The 21,826-nt window shown below is 50.6% G+C and overlaps 1 protein-coding gene across 11 annotated transcripts in view; it reads right to left on the bottom strand.

Moving 5' to 3' along the window:
- Positions 1 to 1,899: 1,899 nt before the first annotated feature.
- PLA2G2F (phospholipase A2 group IIF) overlaps positions 1,900 to 21,826 on the bottom strand; it is a 137,079-nt gene continuing 117,152 nt past the window's right edge. For 6 of the 11 annotated variants that reach the window (XM_030913377.1, XM_030913375.1, XM_030913376.1 and 3 more), the window contains 6 exons: positions 13,116 to 13,183; positions 12,731 to 12,907; positions 12,039 to 12,091; positions 8,587 to 8,731; positions 7,504 to 7,613; positions 1,900 to 3,981 (listed from right to left, as the gene is read on the bottom strand). In XM_030913377.1, coding sequence (XP_030769237.1) covers positions 3,806 to 3,981; positions 7,504 to 7,613; positions 8,587 to 8,731; positions 12,039 to 12,091; positions 12,731 to 12,907; positions 13,116 to 13,141 — 687 coding nt within the window. In that variant the 5' untranslated portion in view covers positions 13,142 to 13,183 and the 3' untranslated portion in view covers positions 1,900 to 3,805. Of the gene's footprint in view, positions 3,982 to 7,503; positions 7,614 to 8,586; positions 8,732 to 12,038; positions 12,092 to 12,730; positions 12,908 to 13,115; positions 13,184 to 20,888; positions 20,927 to 21,826 lie in introns of those variants that run through there. The other 5 variants (XM_030913379.1, XM_030913380.1, XM_030913381.1 and 2 more) reach the window with 2 other exon arrangements.

Genomic DNA, 21,826 nt, shown 5'->3' with positions numbered 1-21,826 from the left:
CAGGGCAGAGGGGCGGCAGGGGTGGGAGGGGTGGAGCGGAGCGCCGGTTGTGACCCGTAATGTCCACTAGGTGTCGCCCACGTTCTGGAAAAACCGTTAGCGACGCCCCCACAGGTCCGAGGAAACGGGAAAGGGGCCTGGAGGGGCATGGGTCTCCCGAGAGGGTAGGCGGACCTAGGTCTGGGCAGAGATGGCAGCCCCAGGACAGAGAGGAGCACGGACAGCCCCCTCCTTAAGTTTTAGCGTGGAAGATCTCAGTCCCCGGATGGAGTCTTCATTGGTCCTCAGGGGAACAGATCTCCAGGCGGTAGAAGAAGGGGCCTCTCCTCACAAAATGTGACCCTCTGCTACTCCTCTCCACGCCAGGGAGACCCCAGCCGCACCATCCCAGCTGCACCCATCCGCTTTTGGCACCTTTGGGACTGCCACACAGACCTGGGTTCTCTCACCCGTGTGCTCCCGGTCACACCACTTAGCACCGCGTGTCAAGGTTCGGAGCTCAGCGTCTGCCTCCCACTTGGGCTGCAGACTCCCCGAGGGGGCAGAGGCTGGAAGCCCAGCACCGCAGCTGGCACACAAGGCACTCTCATGCAGGGCCGCTGAGTGAACGAATCCGCGGGTGAGCTTGTCCAGGGATTTTCAAACTTCAAATATTGAGCTGAGGAATCCCTCTTCTTGCAGGGTCGTCTGTGAAAGCTTCCCCATATAACACAGGGGTACTCACTGATGTCCCCAGCTGATGTCCCCAGCTGATGTCCCCAGGGAAGCCCACGGCTTTAGAGAGCATGAGAAACAGCTGCTCTGGTCGCTGCGGGGGAGGCAACCGATGCCCATACAGGAAGGAGCCTGAGTCGGGAAGGAGCCAGGACCCAGCTGCCCTGTGGGACCCTCATGGTCCCACTGTCACTCCCTTTCACTCTGAAGAAATATCCAGCCTCCATACTAATGATCTCGACGGTAATAATCTCCTGCCTGCTTTCCCCTCCCCACCCTACTCAGCTCACAAAGCCCTTTCCTCCCACTGTCTCAGTGGCTGTGGCAACAAGCCTGGGACTCTTCACTGCAGAAATGTAGTCCCATTTCACAGATGGGCCCACCAAGGCTCGACAGATATCAGCGGCAGAGCTGGAAGGAGAACCGGATGGGCCGGCATCAGGACTTTGGTCTCTCCTCCCACTGCCTCACATGCCCAAATCATCATTCAGGAGCTGCAAGGTGCAGGGGTTAAAAGTCAGACGCAGCCAGGAGCGGTGGCTCACCCCTGTAATTCCAGCACTTTGGGACCCTGAGGCGGGCGGATCACTTGAGGTCAGGAGTTCAACACCAGCCTGGCCAACATGGTGGAACGCTGTCTCTAATAAAAATACAAAAATTAGCTGGGCGTGGTGGCGTGCGCCTATAATCCCAGCTACTCAGGAGGCTGAGGCAGGAGAATCGCTTGAATCCAGGAGGTGGAGGTTGCAGTGAGCCGAGATCACACCACTGCACTCCAGCCTGGACAATATGGTGAGACTCTGTCTCAAAAAAAAAAAAAAAAAAAAGTCCAACACAGAGGACTGAGAGCCCAGAGCCCAGCCCTATCACTTGTGACCTGTGTGACTTGAACTCTCTGGGCCTCAGTTATTCAACAGAAATGGGTGGAGAGAGTATTGCAGAGATCTCTGCCTGAAAAGTGCTTAGCCCTGTCATTATCATCATACCACGGTCATCATCCCACTGCTGGACCATGGGGCCTAGGGTCCATGGCCTGGGCACCACTTCTCACCCCCAGGCTGGGGGCAGGAGGGAGATGGGTCGTGCCAGCTACTGGGCATGGGAACCCACCTTACCCAGAGCTGGAGAAGCAGGGAGAGTCACCGTGCCCTCCCTCGACGCCTGGCCAAGGAGGGCCCAGCCATGGGGAGTTGAGGTAGGAGGCCTTTATTCATTTGAGCAGGGAAAGCCAAGTCCTGTGGAGATTCTCTGGGACCTGCAGCATCTGAAGCATCTGGGGTGAGTGAGGGCGGGCAGGACCCCTGGGCAGCAGAATCCCATCCCCAGATCCTGGCCTAGACTTTCCGAGGGACAGGGGAGGGTGTGTGTGCGGGGGGGAGGGGTACAGCTGGGAACCCACATTCCTCCCAGCCAGAGGACCATGGCCAGCAGGAGGCAGCAGTGTAGCGTGGGGGGGTGGGGGACGTGGGCCCCTCCCACACTGACTGTGGCGTTGGGTGGCAGTGTCCTTGTCTCCAAGACTGGGGCTCTGGAAACCACCTCTGGTGAGGCTTCCTGTCCTCTTTTTCATACGTGCCCCTTCTGCCTCCTTCTCTACCCTTCCTGGCTCTCCCTCCCCAGTGACAATGGTGCCCCAGGGGCACTGCCAAGTGAACTTGCTGGCGGCTGTTGAGTCCAGGCGGAGGATGGCCTCAGTGGTCCTTGGGCAGGTGGGGCTGGCTCCATGGAGGCCGCTGACCCTGAGTTGAGGCTCGGGCAGGTAAGGAGGAGGTTACGGTGCACCTGGAGAAACAGCAGTGCTGGGGGCCGCAAGGCCATCCCCTCTACTTCAGCCCCAGCTCCACACCCCACACAGGAACCCAGCCCCATAAGGTCTTGCCTCCCAGTTCCTCTGTGCTGCCTGGAGGCCCCTCCCTGCTGGTGACTGTCACAAACCTCTTCTCTCCATGCTCCCATCTTCTCCCCTCTCCTTCACCACCCTGTTCCTTACTGCCTTCTAGAAGCTTCCACGTAGCCTCCTACCTTGACCCTCTTCTAGAAATTTCCAGGCAGTCTCCCGCCTTGATACTCTCCCTGCTTACGTTTCTCTCTTCACTGAGGTGGGTCTCAGCCCTCAACCTCTTCCCCACCAATGGGACTTGTGACGCCTGCCCACAGCCCCAGGGAGAGTGTGGGTCCCCCTCCACTGTTCTGGCTGATATTCCAGGTGCAGGCCAGGAGGGCAGTGTCTATCAGGGACCCGGAGGGTGGGGGTAGGGGCGCTCCTCAGACCCATGTGGTGTGGTGGGGCAGGGTTGGGGTGACATGCATGGGTAGGTGGGGGGCACAGAGAAGACTTCCAGGTTTTGGAGGCCATAGTTTCATGTGTCCCCATATTAGCCTGTGAGGTGTACCTGGGTGTGTGGCTCTGTACAGTGCCCAGGAGCCTGCTCTGAGGCTGGAGTTCGGGGCTGGGACACTCAGCACTGCACATCCCCTAGGGTCTGAACTGGACTCATGGCCACCTCAGTGAGGGCTGGGTGTGAGTGGCCGGCTCTGTGAGTGGGGCTCTACAGAGCCTCAAGCCCAAAGTAGCCACCACCCCGGGCCATCCTGTGGGATCAGCTGAGGGGCTCCCGGAACCCAGGTTTCGTGACCAGCAATCTGCCTTCCTGTGATCTTGGCCCAAGGATGCACCCAGCTCTGGACCTGGGCTGGCAGCTCAGACTCTCAAAGGCTCCAGGGAGTCAAGCTGGCGCCAGCAACAGAGGCCCCACTCAAAGGCCCCTCCTCCTCTCTCTCGGGTCTTCCCAGCCACCCTCAGGAGAGACTCCTACAAGCTCCATGCCTCCCACCCAGTCCAGAACCAGCAGCAGGATGCACCCATGCCTGGGGCTGGGCTGTGCTTGGGGAGTCAGGACCCAGGCCTTCCTGAGTCCTCTGGGGGCTGAGCCCTCGCTGGAGAGCTCCAGGGAGAAGGCAGCCAGCAACCCTTGGGCTCCCAGCCTGGCTTCTACCCTCCCTGCTCCTCATCTGGTCCCCTCCGCCCGCTCTTCTCTCTCAGACCTCAGAGGCTCTAGGGAGGGGTGGGGGGCGCCGGGGATCGGTGACTCTAGGTGACCTCCTCAGGGGGTGGTTCATAGATGCTGCAGTTGGGCGTGGGGCCCTGGCAGTAGACATTGAGGAAGCCGCGGTACTCCTCTCGGTACGTGTGGTTCATGAGGCACAGAACCACGTTCTTGTCACACACGCATGTCTGCTTGTCACACTCTGTCTTGTTGAGGTCACCTATGGGGGATGGGGGCGGCAAAGGCTGTGGATGAAAGGGGCAGTGGCTCCCCCTGGATCACTGCTGGGGAGGGGAGCGCACAGGCTTGGAGACCCCAGTGGTCCCTGGAATGTGTTCCCCGAGTGGCAGGACCAGCACCACTCATGGGCCCCACCCTCCGCCTGCAAGGTCAGCAGCTGTGGGCTGGAGCCCAGCAGTCTGTGCTGTAACAAGCTCTCTAGGTGACTCTGGTGCATAGTAAAATTAGGGAACCACTGAAGCCCAACACAGTTATTGCATAACTGGGGAAACTGAGCCCCAGAAAGGGGGATGGGTTTACCTAAGTCACCCACAGAACTAAAGCACCTCCCACACCCCCCAGGCCCGTTACTTCCTGCCATCCCAGACCTCTTCCCTTCAATCACAGATTCAAAGAAAGCCCACTGAAGAGGGAGTTAGTGCCGGGCAGTACTGGCTCATGCCTATGATCCCAGCACTTTGGGAGGCCGAGGCAGGTGGATCGCCTGAGGTCAGGAGTTCGAGACCAGCCTGGCCAACATGGTGAAACCCTATCTCTACTAAAAATACAAAAATTAGCCAGGCATGGTGGTGGACACCTGTAATCCCAGCTGAGGGAAGCTGAGGCAGGAGAATCGCTTGAACCCTGGAGGCCGAGGTTGCAGTGAGCCGAGATTGTGCCACTGCACTTCCAGCCTGGGCAACAAGAGCCAAACTTTGTCTTTAAAAAAAAAAAAAAAAAAAGGTGGAGTTATTGGTAAGAAATGAGTGGGAAAAACACTTGTCAAAAGCTTAGTCAATGCCTAAGAGCCCAGCACATGCCTACTCCAGGGCAAATGCTACTGTTGTTTGTCCCTGTGCTGTTGTTATAATTAGTAGATTTCAGGAATCATCCTCAGGTGCACAGTAGAATCAGCTGGAGGGCTTGTTCCAACAAAGACTGCTGGACCTCAACCCTAAGTGTCAGATTCATTAGGTCTGGGTGGGGCCTGATAATTGGCATTTCTAACAATTTCCTGGGTGCTGCAGCTGCTGCTGTTGCTGGTTCAGGGACGACGCTTTGAGAACCTCCAACTAGCTTGATCGATCTGCAAACTTTTCATACTTTCTACCAACAAAATCCTAGTCTCTTAAACGAAACTGCATAAAGAAGGCTGGTGCATCAGACAGCTCCAGAAGAAGTTGCTTAATGATAAAATGCACTGAAGTACCAGCTGAAGCTCTCAGGAACTGTGTGGCTATCACCTCTCAAGGCCTCTGGCTCCAGTGGTCCCAGGGATCCCCCAAACCCAGCATGAAAGTCACTGCTTTAAGTTAGTCCGTTACCCCTGGTGGGTGGTGGTGGGGGGAGAATCTCCTCCAGCTGCTTTAATAGGGGGGCATCTGCTATCTCAGGCCAGCCCCTCCACCTCATGTTTGAACAGCAGAACATGAGGACCACAGAGATCTGGGCTCCCAAGGGGTCTCAAATTGCACCCCAGTCTCCACTAGACTCCTTCCCAGATGACAGGAGACTTGAGTGTCTTTGCAAAGCCAGCATTGCTTGTGAGCTATTAATAAGCAACAACTGGTAGTACCAGGTGAAGACATGGGGGCAAAGAGGGCCCAGTGGCTGCTCACAGGCTGGGCCAGGGGGTAGTCCTGCCTCAGAGAGGAGCACAGAGTGGGGCAGGGCAGGGAAAACTGGGCACTGCTACTTGGATGCCACTTGCGCTTACCTCCATGTCTCAGTTGGCAAATAGCCACAGCAAGTTCATGGTAAATGAGGGAACACACCAGGCCAGGTGCTAATACCTTGGATCCCTAGAAACACTGGGCGTCCTGGGATGGAGCCACCTCTGCTGGTGGGGTCCGAGTGACAGAACCAGAAGAGAAAGAGTCTGCTCTGATCCAAACCCCTCAATGGACCCATGAGTGAGGAAACTGAGGCCAGGCGGGGAAGGACCTGCCCAGGGCTACATGGAACTAGGAGATGGCGACAGAACCAGAGTTCAAACCCAGGTCCTGCCGACTCCCAGGCCAGCATGCCTCAGAGCCTCCCTGCAGAGCTGCAGCCTCAGAACCATCTGGGGAGCTGGCTGAAAGCCAAGTTCCTGGGCCCCACCCACACCCACTGAATCAGAATCACTCAGAATTTGGGAGACAGGAGAACTGGGATGCCAATTCCAGGACTGGAGCCTCAGAGCACCTCAGGGAGATGTTCTGGAGCCACAGCTAGGCTGGTCAGATTTAGATTTAGCAAAAAAAGCAAAACCAAAATCAGAACACAGGATGCCTGGTTAAATTTCAATTTCAGGCTGGGCTGGCTGGTGGCTCATATCCATAATCCCAGCGGACTCTTTGGAAGGCAGAGGTGGAGGAATTGCTGGAGGCCAGGAGTTCAAGACCAGCCTGGGCAACATAGTGAGACCCCCATCTCCACAAAAAATACAAAAATCAACTGTGCGTGGTGGCACTTGCCCGTAATCCCAGCTACTCGGGAGACTGAGACAGGAGGATCATTTTAGCCCTGGAGGTCAAGGCTGCAGTGAGCTACGATGGCACCACTGTACTCCAGCCTGGGCAACAGAGCAAGACCCTGTCTTAATTAATTAATTAATTAAAATTTCAGGTAAATAGTATGTTTGGCTGGACACGGTGGCTCACACCTGTAATCCCAGTACTTTGGGAAGCCAAGGCGGGTGGATCACGAGGTCAAGAAATCAAGACCATCCTAGCCAACATGGTGAAACCCTGTCTTTCCTAAAAGTACAAAAATTAGCTGGGCATGGTGGCGTGCACCTGTAGTCCCAGCTACTTGGGAGGCTGAGGCAGGAGAATCACTTGAACCTGGGAGGCAGAGGTTGCAGTGAGCCGAGATGGTGCCACTGCACTCCAGCCTGGTGACATAGCGAGACTCCTTCTCAAAAAAAAAAAAAAAAAAAAAAAAAAAAAAGTACATGTATTAGTAGAAGTATGTCCTAAACATTTCAGTTTCTATAAATATTAATTAATTTTATACTAGCATTCAGTTTTGAGTATCAATATGTCCCATGCAATATTTAGGATGTATTTAATATTAAAACATTTTTATTGTGTAGCTAAGAAATGAATTTCACTAGGCAGCCTGCATTTCTTTCTTTTTTCTTTTTTTTGAGACAGAGTCTCACTGTGTTGCCCAGGCGGGAGTGCAGTGGCATGCAATCTTGGCTCACTGCAACCTCTGCCTCCCAGGTTCGAAGTGATTCTCGTGTCTCAGCCTCTCCAGCAGCTGTGATTACAGGCGTGCGCCACCACGCCCAGCTAATTTTTGTGTTTTCAGTAGAGACGAGTTTTCATCATGTTAGCCAGGCTGGTCTCGAACTCCTGACCTCAAGTGATCCACTCGCCTCGGCCTCCCAAAATGCTGGGATTACAGGCGTGAGCCTCCGCACCCAGCCGGCAGCCTTTATTTAATATGGCAAGACTGTCCACCATCCCAGCACAGCCTGGTGGAACCAGCCACTCCCTTCTCCAGGGGCCCAGGTGACAGGGGAGGAACTCACTACAGACTATCTCAGTGTTGTTCTCGATGGTGTGATCATAGTGGTCCACATAGGGGTGACAGCCCTGGTCAAAGAGTTCCTGGTAGCAGCAGTCGTGGGCGTGGCAGCACCTAGGGAGCGGCAGAGGTGAGTGGACAGGCATGGCTGGGCTGGCCCATCTCCCACCAGCAGAAACCTCTGATCATCTCTTCCAGTCTCTCACAGGTCAAACGTTCTAACTGAAGCCCAGAGAGGGACAGTTACTTGTCCGAGGTCACACAGCCAAGCAGAGCTGGGGCCGGTACCCCAGGTTCCGATCCTCACAGCTTCAGCTTTGTGGCACCTGCCAGGCCTGCCCACCCCAGGACACATTCTCCCCTGTGTCTTTGTTCTATCCACAGGGCTCCCAGCTTTCCCCCAGAGCCCCAGCTGCAGCTGTGGGAGGGGTCAGGGGCCTGCCTGGGTTTACATCAAGGTTGGAGGAGCGTCGACTGTAGGCAGAGGCTATCCCTGGCAGTGCCTCATGGCCAGGGAGGGACAAAGGTCTGGAGTTGTCAACAGGGACTAGTAGGATGAGGGACAAGAAGCACAGGCAGTGTGGCTGTCCCTCACCTCTGGGGGAGTGAAGTCAGCTAGCCAACTGTGCATTTATTAAGCTTTCTGTGATACAAACGTAGTGCTGGCTGCTGTTGGGGAGATAGGAGGAGAAGACAAGCCATGGCTGCTGGGAGCTCCCAGTCAGATGGAGGAAGGCACTGGTCCTGTTTTCCAGAGCCTCCAGCCTGAGGCGGGCAGGGGTCACAGTCCTTGCCTTTGTGGGGTGTCAGCTGTATGACTGCTCTACCATACTCAAAGGTCCCTTCCTAGAGAGAGGAGGGGCTGAAACACTTCCAAGCCCATGACCTTGGAGATGGACAACAGAAAGCGCCCAAGACAGTTTGGAAAGAACATAGTCAAAGACCAGGCTCTGGTCACCAACTCATCAAAGAAGCTGGATCCTTTGGGGAAAGAAGGTCTCCCCATCTCAGGGATGGAAGGCAAGTTCAGTCTGACCTTCAGCTGTCCTCATTTGGCCCCTGACAGGAGCCCAGGTCTGGTACCTACCAGTCCACCTCATCCTTGGGCTGGCCACGGCCCCCCAGCCCACAGTAGCAACCGTAACCGACGAAGGACAGGATGGCGTTCCTCCCCGTGACGGCCTCCACCATGGCCCTTAGGTTGAGCAGGCTGCTGTGGGCTGTGGACAGAACTGCAAGAGAACCAGGGGGTGCTCTGAGCCCCTGCCCCATGGCTGGCTGCTCCCATCCTCTCTCATCCTGAGAGTCTGGACTGACCATCCTCTCAATACCTAGGGTAGGTGGGAGAAGGAAGGAGAAAGCAGGAGAGGAAGCTGGGGAAAGAAGGGTGGGCAGCTGACCAGGAGGAAAGAAATCTACAAGGTACCATGCATGGTGTGCACCCACATCCCAGCAGTAAGCCCTGCAGCCCCAAGGAAACAATGCAGGTCATCCTTGCTGGGGGCTTGCTCCATGCCAGGTACTGTCCCAAGCCCCTTCCGTGCATGAACCCATTGAGTGTGCACCGCAACCCTATGCACGCTCTTGTTATCCCGCTATGTCAATAAGAAGACTGAGGCCCAGTGCATTTCGTAACTTGCTCTAGGTCCTATTGTCAGAAAGCAGTGGAGACAGAATTTGGACCCAGGCAGTGAGGGTTTTGCACCCACACCCTCTGCCACTTGGCTGTACACACTTCTCAAGGGGGATGCCCAAGCGCCTGGTACGCTGGAGGAGGCTTTGCAAAGGCCACATGCTGTTGGCAAGCTCAGGGGATTGATTCTGGGTCCCTTCCTGGCCTCTGCCTCCTGCCTGTGCCCTCCTGGGGGCCTCAGAGTCCCCACCATGATCCCGGGGCTGGTGCATCTCAGGATCAATCCAGAGACAATTCAGTGCTCTGGTCGTTAATGAAGAAACAGAAAAGCCTTTGTAGTACAGGCTGATACTGGCTGGGGGTAGGAAGAAGGAAAACGCTCTCCCCACACACATACAGAGGGAGAAATAGTGCAAGGACACTCCCTGCACCAGCGAAATCAGCTTCATGGCACCTGCCAGGCCAGCCCACCCCAGGACACATTCTCCCCTTGCCACTGCTTCTCTCGGTCTTGCGGTCTGTGCCCGTGCAGTGGCTCTCTGAATCACCTGCGCTGCCTCTGCACATCCTCCTGGATGCAGCACTGGGTTCACACGCCCAGTCTGGCACCTACAGTCCTTAACCTGGGGGAAGCTGCCCTACACACACCAGGAGGAGACCCAATCTATCACCATTTTATGGGTGAGGAAACGAAGGCTCAGAAAGGTGCAGGCTTGCCCAGGTCCCACAGGCTGGAAGGGGCAGAGCCCAGACTGCCCTGGGTTTGTGTGCTCAGGAGCTGGGAAGCTAACCACAGCGCAGCGCAGCTCTGCCTGCTTCCCCCACCCCAGCCATTCCAGCTGCAGTCAGCGTGAGGGGCCTAGCTCAGCACCCTTCCTGCTGCTTTCTCCATGTCCCCACCCTGCTCCCCAGCCTGAATGAGGAAAGGTACTGGGAGAGGGAAAAGTCAACAGTTTCAGAAACTGGTGGCTCAGGGGAGTCCCAGAGTCTGGAATCCCTGCCTGCTTCCAGAGACATAGTATCCGACATCTCTAACGACAGGGAACTCGCCACCTCAATGTGTCTTAGTGGGAAGAGCATTGACTCTGGAGTCAGACAGACCTAGGCCAATAACCAAGGCCAGCTGGAACTCCTTGGGGCTCTGTTCTCCCATTTGTAAAATGGGAGTAACAATCTCAACCATGAGAGATCAGGCAGGCCAGTGCCCTGCTTGAGGCTTGGCACATACCAGCAACCTCTCGGATTGCAATTCCCAGAGCAGAGGATGGGGATAATGATGCCCTCCTTGCAGGGCACCTTGGAGGTTGAAGTGTGATCACGAAGGTGTGTAGTGTGCCTGGCCCACACAGCGCCTTGAGGAGGGACCCAACCACCGTGAGGCCCCGGCCTCCTCCCCATCCACCCCTGGCCTTGTAAATGTTACCCTGGGGGAGGGGGCACCTCCAGTCCCCGGGACCCCCTGACCGTCAACTCCCACGTGGCAAGAGAAGAAGAGCAAGAAACCTACGCGGCCATGCACAGGGTGCACACACACACACAGACACACACACACCCATCTCACACACATTCACACACCTGCCCACCTCACACTGTCCTCTACACACCACATACACTTGCACACACACTCACCCCCAGACACCTCAAACTCACCTACACTCACCCACACACACCTGATACACACACCTACCTGATAGACACACAGACACGTACCTGATACACACACACACCTGATACACACATACCGGATACACACACACACCTGATACACACACACACCTGATACATACCGGATACATACACACACCTGATACACACATACCAGATACACGCACACACCTGATACACACACACTTGCACACTCACACCCTCTTGCATTACAGATGCACTCACATACACAACGCAGGGGCCCGGCCCAAGGTCACATCCACACTGACTGTCCCAGCAAATGAATCCAAGTCCGCATTCAGTGGGGTTGAAGGCTCTGCCCCTAACCAGTGGCTTGGGCTGAACTCAAGCGGTCATCTTCTCAATAACGGGTCACTTTGCCTGAATGCAGCCAGCCCTCTCTCACATGGAACCTTATTTTGGTTTTTGGCATTTATTTCTTTTCCTCAAGCCAGGCTGTGTTCTGGTGAGGTTTAACAGGCTGCATGAAAGGCCAGCGAGAGGCCCAGCCAATGGTCCCTGGAACTGGGACACCTGCCACATGAATGATGCTGGGACGATTGGCAGGGTCAGGTTTGTGTCGAGAGCCTCACACAACAATCCTATGGGGGGGCTGCCCAGAGCCATGATACCCTGGGTACCACCCCCAGAAAGAAGCCCTTGACCTCCCACCACTCTGCAGTACACAGACACCCACCCTACACACACACACACCCTTCTACAGATCTATGCACCCTACATCCGTAAGCATGCTCTGGAGACACACACCCCAGTTAACACACGCTTACATGAAGACACAAACGGGCTTGCACTCAGGTGCCTACAGTGTCACATACTTTATAGATGCATGTAGTACACATAGACATCATCAAGTGCTCAGGCACACCTACACACACATAGATACCTGCGCCTGTCTGCACACAAAATCATTAACTCCTGTCTGATGGACACACACTAATACACACTCAGGTACACAAATGCCCAGCCAACACCAGCATTTATGATGCTTGCTCAGCCCTGCGCCCTGCCCCCTGGGGCTCATAAAAGCCTGTTTACAGGTGGCTGGAGGGGTAAACAACCCCAGAATTGGGTGCAGCCTGCTGGGCTGAGCCAGGAAGCAAAGGCCCAGAGATAGGAAGGAACTTAGGCTGGTCAGTGGAACCATAACTCAGGTGCCCAAGGTCATGGGAGACAGGCCAGGAGGGGGAGAGAAGGAGGAGCCCCCTGGAGTCTTTACTCACCACTGCTGGCAAGGATGGCCACGGCGAAGAACTTCTTCATACCCAGGCTAGACCTGAGGGAGGACAAAACCCGGAGCTTGAGTCCATCCCCTTCACCCCTGGCAGTGCTGGACCTGCTGCTCCCTTCCTGAGCCTCATGACAGGTATCATCAATGATGTCCCTGGATGTCCTAGTTGCTGCTCCTAGTGCTGTCATCAGCACCTGCCCAGCCCCTCCTGGAGGAGCACACCCCAGATGGCAGAGCCAGGAGGCACGAGCACCTCCTTGCCCCCCACTCTGGCAGGAACCCCCTCTACACATCAGCCTCCAGGACAGGAAGCCCACTGTCTCAGGCCGGACCTCCCATGCACACACTAGGGAGTCCTGGAAGGAAGTCATGTGACCCAGCTTAGCAGCTGGGTCTTGAACCCAAAGCCAGGAGTCCTAGGTCCCTGGATTCTGGTCCCAGCACTGCTTCCAAAATGTGTGGCCTCAGCCTCCCTGGGCCACATGAGGGTTGTGGCTTCACTCTCCCTGGGCCACATGAATGCCACGTGAGGGTTGACTAAATGATCCTCATTTAGTGCTGGAAAAGTGGTGACCATCTCAGCCCGCCACGCAGACTCTCGGGAGAAAGGAATTCTAGGAACCAGTCCCTCACCCTGTCCCTGCCCCCGCTGGGGGATTCCATCTCAGGGTAGCAGGCACCTACCTGGGGGTTCTTGAAGGACAGGAGGCTCGGAAGCGTGGGTCCCTCCACCCAGAGGAGCATCTATCCAGCACCTTCTTTTTGAACGCTTTGGGGTTGGCCTGCGCCCCATCTGCCATGTTCCGGGTTCTGGGGGGCCAGCAACATAGGTCTTGAAAGGTCTGAGATACGCTCCAGAGGCTGCGGGGAGCAGGCTCCAGCTTCAGGCTGCCACGCACACTGGCAGGGGAGTGCCGGGGCAATGCCCCTGGGCAGGAGGCAGGTGACACATGCCCTAGAAAAAGGAGGCTCCAACTCCTCCTCCCACCCCCACAGCCCTGCCCACAGCCAGTTGGTACAGTCCCCACCCCTGGGTGCTCTGGCCTGCCTGACTTGGGGGTTTACATACCAGATAGGAGAATCGGCCTTCCCCATGCATCCGAAAGGAAATTAGCCCAAAGGCCTCTCTTTCCCCATCTGAAAGATGTTAAAGATAAAACATCACTCAGTGACACTTGTTGAAGCACAGTAAGGCAGGCTTTGTTCAAAGGGGCCATGGGGACAGGTGTAGGGCCATGGCAGTGGGTTCCACAGTGGGGAAGAGAGACTGGACTCAACGGCAGATACAATAAGAAAAAGCGGGAATTCATAGCCAAGGAGCAGGGTGGGGTCTGAGGATGAAAAGTTAACCAGAAGAAACATCAGGGGTCGTGCGGGGTTGGGAGACTCCAGCTAAACCGATCCACCAGGATTCCTGCTGAAGGCAGGTGGGTTGTTCAGACATCACCTGGGGGCCATGGAGGACGAGAAACCCAATCAGATATGGAGGACAACATTGGGGATTCTACCTAAACCAACTTAGCAGGGTTGTGACATTGCCAAATTTGCCCTCACAGGGGGCACAATTATCTGATGGAGAGCCTGTGGGGCCTGGGCCTTGTCAGCACCGTTTGCCTTTTTTGAAGGGGGGGTGGTGTGTATGAGAAAGATGGGGCTGGAGAGAATCCAAGGGGGTGTGAGCTCTGGGAGCCCCTCTCAGGGCTGGGTCACCTGGGCTGAGCCTGGGGGTTTGAGCAGTCGCACTGATAAAAGATCCCATGCCAGCACCCCCACTTCCCCGCTGTGAGGTCTTGGTAGGAGAACTCCCTTCCCTGGTCTCTGAGTTCTCAGCTGTAAGTGCACGTAACAAGGCCTCACCGAATGAGGATGATGTTCATACAAGTTGGGTGTCATGTGGTGAGTGGGGGCAGGTGTAGGTGCCCAGTTAAAGATCTGATTGTTACAAAGTAGAGGCCTAGGCACAGCGTAGTCACTCACACCTGCAATCCCAGCACTGTGGGAGGCCAACACGGAAGGATTGCTTGAGGCCAGGAGTTTGAGACCAGCCTGGAAAACATAGTGAGACCCCATGTCTACAAAAAACAGCAAAGTAGGGGCTGACCTCCAGCCTTGGGGAGAATTGAGATGCTGGGAGGAGAGAGCAAGGGAGGCAGAAGAAGAGGACTCTTGGAAGTTGACTCTGCAAATAATCCCCTCACCTTCAAGTTGCCCCATCTGTCTCAGTGTCCTCGAACCTGCCAACAGGGGCAGAAGAGACCCCTGGGGCTTCCCTTCCTGCCCTTAGCTTTGCCAGCCTCCTCTTCTGGCTATACCAAAGCACAGTCCACATGTCATCTCCCTCGCCCAGCCCCCACCCTTCCTCTGCCCAGCTTCCTCTCTGTGGATCCAGGTCTGTCTCCTCTCCAGGAAGTTATCCCGGAAAAAACCCACTGCATCCAATCACAGGTCCTTGCATGGGAGGGTGTTTATTTGCATTTGGTGATGCATTCCAAAACATATACAGGTGTTGTTAACTGTATATGTTTTATATTTTGGCTTATGAATCTTGACACTTCCTTCAGACTGGGGATCCTGGAAGGAAGGGGCCTTTGTTTTTTCCAAAAGCCTAGGGCTTCCCCCTTGGGACAAGGCTGCATCTGCTTCATCAGACTGGGAGTGATTGGAGAACAAGACTAGCGTCTGCCTTCACTTGTCTGCACAAAGTTTGGCTTCTATCTTTGCCCCTAGTTTCACAAACACCACTTAATGATGTCACCACATTCCAAAGAAGGAAGAATCGAGAAATAAAGGCCCAGTATGTCCAAATCCTGAAGATACAGCCTCCAACCTGCAGATAGCTAGAGCCACTCTGACACAGGTCGAGGAGGCCAAGGCTGGGGCCGGGGACCCCTGAGAGCCTCTGAGCAGCATCACTGGCTACTTTCTCAACTGGAATTCCCACTGGACATGCTGGTTGGGCTGGTCTTCAGAGAGGCTTGATCCTTGAGGAAGAGGACAGGCTCTTCCCTTTCCTTCCACCCTCCCCCTACCAAGCTCAGGGTGCTCAATAGCGAGTCAATAATAAACTGGTTGACCCAGTAATTCAACTTCTGGGACTGCAAACCAAATGCCAACTTGGGTTGCTCCTAGAGACAGAAGAGGGACACTGAAGGGGTGTTTTCTTGATGCTCCCCCCACCCCATTAGAAGCAACTTAAATTAGGGGTTCGTTAAGCAGATTATTAGTCATCCATCCATAATCATGTTTTCAAATAATATTTATGATACAAAAAAAAAAAAAACACCCTGTACTACAAGGTAATAGCATTTTTAAAAAGGAGTTGGTGTACACAGGTATAAAAATTTTCTAGAAGGATGTAATGTAAAAGCATTAGTAATGGACATCTTGAGACAGTGGAGTAGCTGGTGGTTTTTATTTTTTTATTTGTAATTTTTGGTATTAAAATGAGTGTAAGAATACATTCAACAACTACAATAAAATGGTCAATTTCCTCAAAAGACACAAAGTCACTCAACTGGAAATAGCTGTGTATCTATGAAAGCCAATGAATGCGTAGTTTAAAACCTTCCCACAAACAAACTCCAGGTCCAGATGGCTTCACTGGTGAACTTGACCAAATACTTAAGCAAGAAGAAACACCAATTGTATTAGTTTGCTAGGGCTGCCGTGACAAAATATCACAAATGGAGGGACTTCAATAACAGAAATTTATTCTCTCCCAGTTCTGGAGTCTGGAAGGTCCAAAATCAAGATGCTGGCAGGGCTGATTTCATTCTGAGGCCCCTCTCTGTGGCTTGAAGATGCCACCTTCGTCCTGTGGCCTCAAGTGGCCTTTCCTCTGTGCATGCACATCCCTCATGTCTCTTTGTTTGTCTAAATTTACTCATCTTATAAGGACACGAGTCATGCTGGATTAGGGCCCACCCTTTGATTCCACTTAATCACCTCTTTAAAGGCACTATCTCCAAATACAGCCATATTCTGAGGTACCAGGGTTACAGCTTCAAACTTACACATTTAGGGGAGGGGAAAACAATTGAGCCCATAACACCAATTATACACAAATTCTTCCAGAAAATTTAGATAAGAAAGTGCTTCCCAATTCATTCTACTAAGCCAGCAATATTCTAATACCGAAACCAGATAAAGACATTACAAGAAATGAAAACTACAAGACTACGATTCCTCATCAACATAGATAAAAAAATTCTTAACAAAATAGTGGCAAACAGGCAAATGCTGGTAAACAAGAAAATATACCATGACCTAGTGGGATTTATCCCAGGAATGAAAGATTGGTTTTGCATTAAAAATCAGTCAATGTAAATATACCATACTAACAGACTAAAGAAGGAAAGCCACATGGTCATCTCAACAAATTCAAGAAAACAAAACAAATGCCATTTGACAAAATCCAGCATCCATTCCTGATTTAAAAAACTGTCCACAAACTGAGACAGAATGGAACTTCCCCAACCTGAGAAAGGACATCTACGGCCGGGTGCAGTGGCTCATGCCTGTAATCCCAGCACTTTCAGAGGCCGAGGCTGGTGGATCACCTTAGGTCGGGAGTTCAAGACCAGCCTGTCCAACATGGTCTGCTCTCTACTAAAAATACAAAAATCAGCTGGGTGTGGTGGCACAGGCCTGTAATCCCAGCTTCTCAGGAGACTGAGGCAGGGAAATTGTTTGAACCCGGGAGGCAGAGGTTGAAGTGAGCCGAGGTTGTGCCACTACACTCCAGCCTGGGCGACATCTCAAAAAAAAAAAAAAAAAGAAAGAAAAAAAGATAAAACGCATCTACAAGAAACCTATGGCTAACACCAGGTTGAATGGTGCAAGACTGAATGCTTTTCTCCCGAAGATTAGGAAGAATGTCCACTCTCATCCCTTCTATTCTATATTGTACTGGTGATTTCAGTTAGTGCAACAGCCAAGAAAAGAAATGAAAGGCCTTCAGATTGGAAAGGAAGAAGAGAGTTGGTGTCTATTGGCATCAACATAATAGTCCATATAAAAAATCCTGTAGAAGCTACAAAAAAGCTACTGGAACTAACAACTGAATTTAGTAAGGTTGCAGAATATAAGACGAAAATATGAAGTAGTTGTAATAATTGTACTTCTACATACTAGCAATAGTAATTGGACACTGAAACTTTTTAAAAATACCTTTACAATAATATCCAATAATATGAAATATTTAGGGATAAAATTGACCAAAAAATGGATACTCGTGCATTAAAAACTATAAAATGATGCTCAGAGAAATCAAGGAAAACCAAAGTAAATCAAGGGATATGTCATGCTTATGAATCAGAAGGCCCAGTAATGTTACAACGTCAATTCTTATTTGCTCTATAGTCAGTGCACTCTCAATCAAAATCCTAACAGACTTTTCTCATAGAAATTGACAAACTGATCCCAAAATTCATATGGAAATTCAAGGGATCTAGAATAGCCAAATCAACTATAAAAAGATTAATAGTATTGCAGGACTTACACTACCTGATTTTAAGACTTATAAAGTGGGCCAGGTGCGGCAACTCACACCTGTAATCCCAGCACTTTGGGAGGCCAAGGTGGGAGAACTGCTTGAGCCCAGGAGTTCAAGACCAGCCTGGACAACATAGCAAAACCCTGTCTTCAAAAAAAAACAAAATAAATTAGCATGGCTTGGTGGCACACACTTGTAATCCCAGCTACCCGGTGGGCTGAGGCAGGAGAATTGCTTGAGTCTGGGAGGTCAAGGCTGCAGTGAGCTATGGTTGTACCTTGCATTCCAACCTGGGTGACAGAGGGAGACTCTGCCTTAAAAAAAGTTACTGTAATTGAGATAATATGATATTGATATAAAGACAAATAGGTCAGTGGAACAGAATAGATGATTGAGAATCAGACTTACACATGTGGAAAATTTATTTTTGACAAGGATGCAAAGGGAAGTTCGTGGAGAAATAACAGAATTTTCAACCATGTTGCTAGGCCAACTGACTATCAACAGAAAGAGAGAGAAATAGAAAGAAAGGGAGAGAGGAGGGGGAAGAGAAAGAAAAAAGAGAGAGAAAGAGGGAGAAAGGCAGAAAGAAACAGAGGGAGGGAGAGAAAGAAGAAAGGATGAGAAGGAAAGAGGGAAACAGAACAGGGATCAGGGGAGGAAGGAAGGGAGAGAAAGACAGAAAAGAAATAAGAATTTCAATTCATACCTCTAACCATATACAAAAATTAACCAAAACTCATCATAGTGCAAGGGTGCTAAGACAATTCAACAGGGAAAAACGGTCTTTTCAACAAACATTGTTGAGATAACTGGATACCCATATGCAAAAGAATGAAGTTGAAACCCTTCCTTATACCATATACAAAAGTTAACTCAAAATGGATCAGAGACCTAAATGTAAACTATAAACCTTTTACAAGCCTGGGCAACATAGTGAGACCTCATCTCTGCCAAAAAAAAAAAAAAAGAATGAGCTGGGCATGGGCATATTGGCACATGCCTGTAGTCCCAGCTATTCAGGAGGCTGAGGTGGGAGGATGGCTTGAACCCAGAAAGTCAAGGCTGCTTTGAGCTGTGATGGTGCCACTGCACTCCAGCCTGGGCAGCAGAGTGAGACTCTATCTCAAAACAAACAAAAAAAAACAATAAACTTTTAGGCTCAGTGCGGTAGCTCACACCTGTAATCCCAACTCTTTGGGAGGCTGAGGTGGGCTGATCACTAGAGGTCAGGAGTTCGAGACCAGCCTGGCCAACATGGCAAAACCCCATTTCTACTAAAAATACAAAACATTAGCCAGGCATGGTGGTAGGCACCTGTAACCCCAGCTACTCGGGAAGCTGAGGCAGGAGGATCACCTGAACCTGGGAGGAGGAGGTTGCAGTGAGCCAAGACTGTACCACTGTACTCCAGCCTGGGCAACAGAGCAAGACTCTGTCTCAAAAAAAAAAAAAAAAAAAGAAAAAGAAGAAGAAAAGCAAAAAACAATAAACTTTTAGAAGAAAATATAGGACTAAGTCTTTGCGACACTGAGTTAGCAACGGTTTCTTAGTACATCAAAAGTGCAAGCGACACAAAAAAGATAATTTGAACTTTATCAAAATGAAAAATATGTATGCTGAAAACTGTACCATCAATAAAATTAAAAAAAAAAAAAACAGAATGAGAGAAAATATTTGAAAACCATATGTCTGATAAGGAACTTGTATCTAGCATACCTAAAGAGCTCTTATAACTTAGCAATAAAAAGATTACAACCCAATCTTTAAAATAGGAAAAAAATTTAAAGACATTTCTCCAAAGAAGATAACCTTATGACCAACAAGCATGTGAAATGATGCTCAGCATCATTAGTCATTAGGGAAATGCAAACGAAAACCATAATGTGATACCACTTCACACCCACTAGGATGGCTGTGATCAAAAAGACAGATGATACCAAGAGTTAGTGAGGAGGCGGAGAAACTGGAACCCTCGTACATTGCTGATGGGAATGTAAAATGGTGAAGGCACTGTGGAAAACAGCTTGGCAGTTCTTCAAAGCATTAAACATGGAGTTACCCTAAGACCCAGTAATTCCACTCGTAGGCATATACCTAATATGGTTTGGCTCTGTGTCCCCACCCAAATCTCATCTGGTAGCTCCCTTAATTCCCACGTGTTGTGGGAGGGACCCAGTTGGAGATGACGGAATCATGGGGGCAGATCTTTCCCATGCTGTTCTCGTGATAGTGAATAAGTCTTATGAGAGCTGATGGCTTTAAAAAAACGGGAGTTTGCCTGCACCAGCTCTTTCTTTGTCTGCTGCCTTGCTTTCTTTGTCTGTGACTTGCTCCTCCTTGCCTTCCGCCATATTATGAGACCTCTCCAGCCATGTGGAACTGTAAGTCCAATAAACTTTTTTCCTGTACAAATTACCCCATCTTGGGAATGTCTTCATCAGCAGCATGAAAACAGACTAATACAATACCAAGAGAAATGTCTCTATTTTAACACTTTGCATTTTTAACATTTTCGCATCCACACGCAAAAACTGTACACTAATGTTCATAGCAGCATTATTGATTATAACCAAAAAATGGAAAAAACAAACATCCATGGACATTTGGTTGATGAATATGGTATATCTATACAAGGAAATATTCTTCAATCATTAAAAGGAATAGAGTAGTGATACATGTTATAACATGGCCAAACCTTGAAAGCACTATGTTAAATGAAAGAAACCAGTCACAAAAGTCACATTATCACATGATTTTGCTCTGTGAAATGTCCATAGTAGACAAAGCTGCAGAAGCAGGAAGTAGATGATGGTTTCAGGGGCTGAGAGAAGGGAGTGTGTGGTAACAGGGTTTGGGGAATGACTACTGATGGGTAGAGTTTCTTTTGGTGGTATCAAAAGTGTTCTAAAATTAGAATACTTGCAAATGGTTGTAAATGGTTGCAAAACTATGGATACACACACACAAAAAAAGCCCATTGAATTATACACTTGAAATGAATGAATGGTATGGTATATTAATATCTCAATAAAGTTTGTTTTTTGTTTTGTTTTGTTTTGTTTTGTTTTGGTAGAGATAGGGTCTTGCTATGTTGCCTAGGCTGGTGTCTAACTTCTGGGCTCAAGCAATCCTCCTGCCTGCCTCGGCCTTCCAAAGTGCTGGGATTACAGGTGTGAGCCACCATGCCCAGTCAATAAAACTAGTTTTAAAAAGTGGAATATATTATTCAACCTTAAAAAGGAAGGAAATTCTGACGTATGCTACCATACAGATGAATTTTGAGGACATTGTGCTAAGTGAAATAAACTGGTCAGAAAAGGACAAATACTGTATGATTTTACTTACACGAGGTACTTGGTCAAATTCACAGAGACATGAAGTAGAATGGTGGTTGCCAGGGGCTGAGAGAAGGGGAGAGTGGGGAGTCAGTATTTAAAGTGTACGGAGTTTCAGTTTTGCAAGATTAAAAGAGTGCTATGGATGGATGGTGGTGATGGTTCCACAACAATGTGAATGTACTTAACGCCACTAAACAGTACACTAAAAAATGGTTAAGATGGTAAATTTTATGCTGTATTTGCCACAATTTAAAAAAATGAATATTTAAAAAATGGATCATAGACCTAGATATAAAACCTAAGCTTATAAAATTTCTAGAATAAAACCAGGGAGAAAATTGTTGTGACCTTGGATTAGGCAGATTTCTTAATACAACACCAAAAGCACAATGCATAAGAAAAAAAAATCAGGAAAGAGGACTTCATGAAAATTTACCTTCTGGCCGGGCACAGTGGCTCACGCCTGTAATTTCAGCACTTTGGGAGGCCAAGGTGAGCGGATCACCTGAGGTCAGCAGTTCAAGACGAGCCTGGCCAACATGGTGAAACCCCATCTCTACTAAATACAAAAATTAGCCAGGTATGGTGGCAGGTGCCTGTAATCCCAGCTACTCGAGAAGCTGAAGCAGGAGAATCGCTTGAACCCAAGAGGTGGAGGTTGCAGTGAGCCGAGATCGCACCATTGCACTCCAGCCTGGGGGACAAGAGGGAGACTTCATTTCAAAAAAAAAAAAGAAAGAAAGAAAGAAAATTTAACTCCTGCTCTTTCAGACATCTGTTAAGATAGTGGAGGCTGGACACGGTGGCTCCTGTCTGCAGTCTCAGCACTTTGGGAGGCCGAGGCAGGAGGATCACTTGAGCCCAGGAGTTTGAGATCAGCCTAGCCAACAAGGCAAAAACCTGTCTCTACTAAAAATACAAAAAATTTAGCTGGGCATGGTGGCA

This window comes from Rhinopithecus roxellana, chromosome 12 (genome assembly GCF_007565055.1).
Source record: "Rhinopithecus roxellana isolate Shanxi Qingling chromosome 12, ASM756505v1, whole genome shotgun sequence".
Lineage (NCBI taxonomy): Eukaryota > Metazoa > Chordata > Mammalia > Primates > Cercopithecidae > Rhinopithecus > Rhinopithecus roxellana.
Note: the sequence above shows the minus strand (reverse complement) of the source record. Positions and strands in the feature narration are given on the sequence as shown.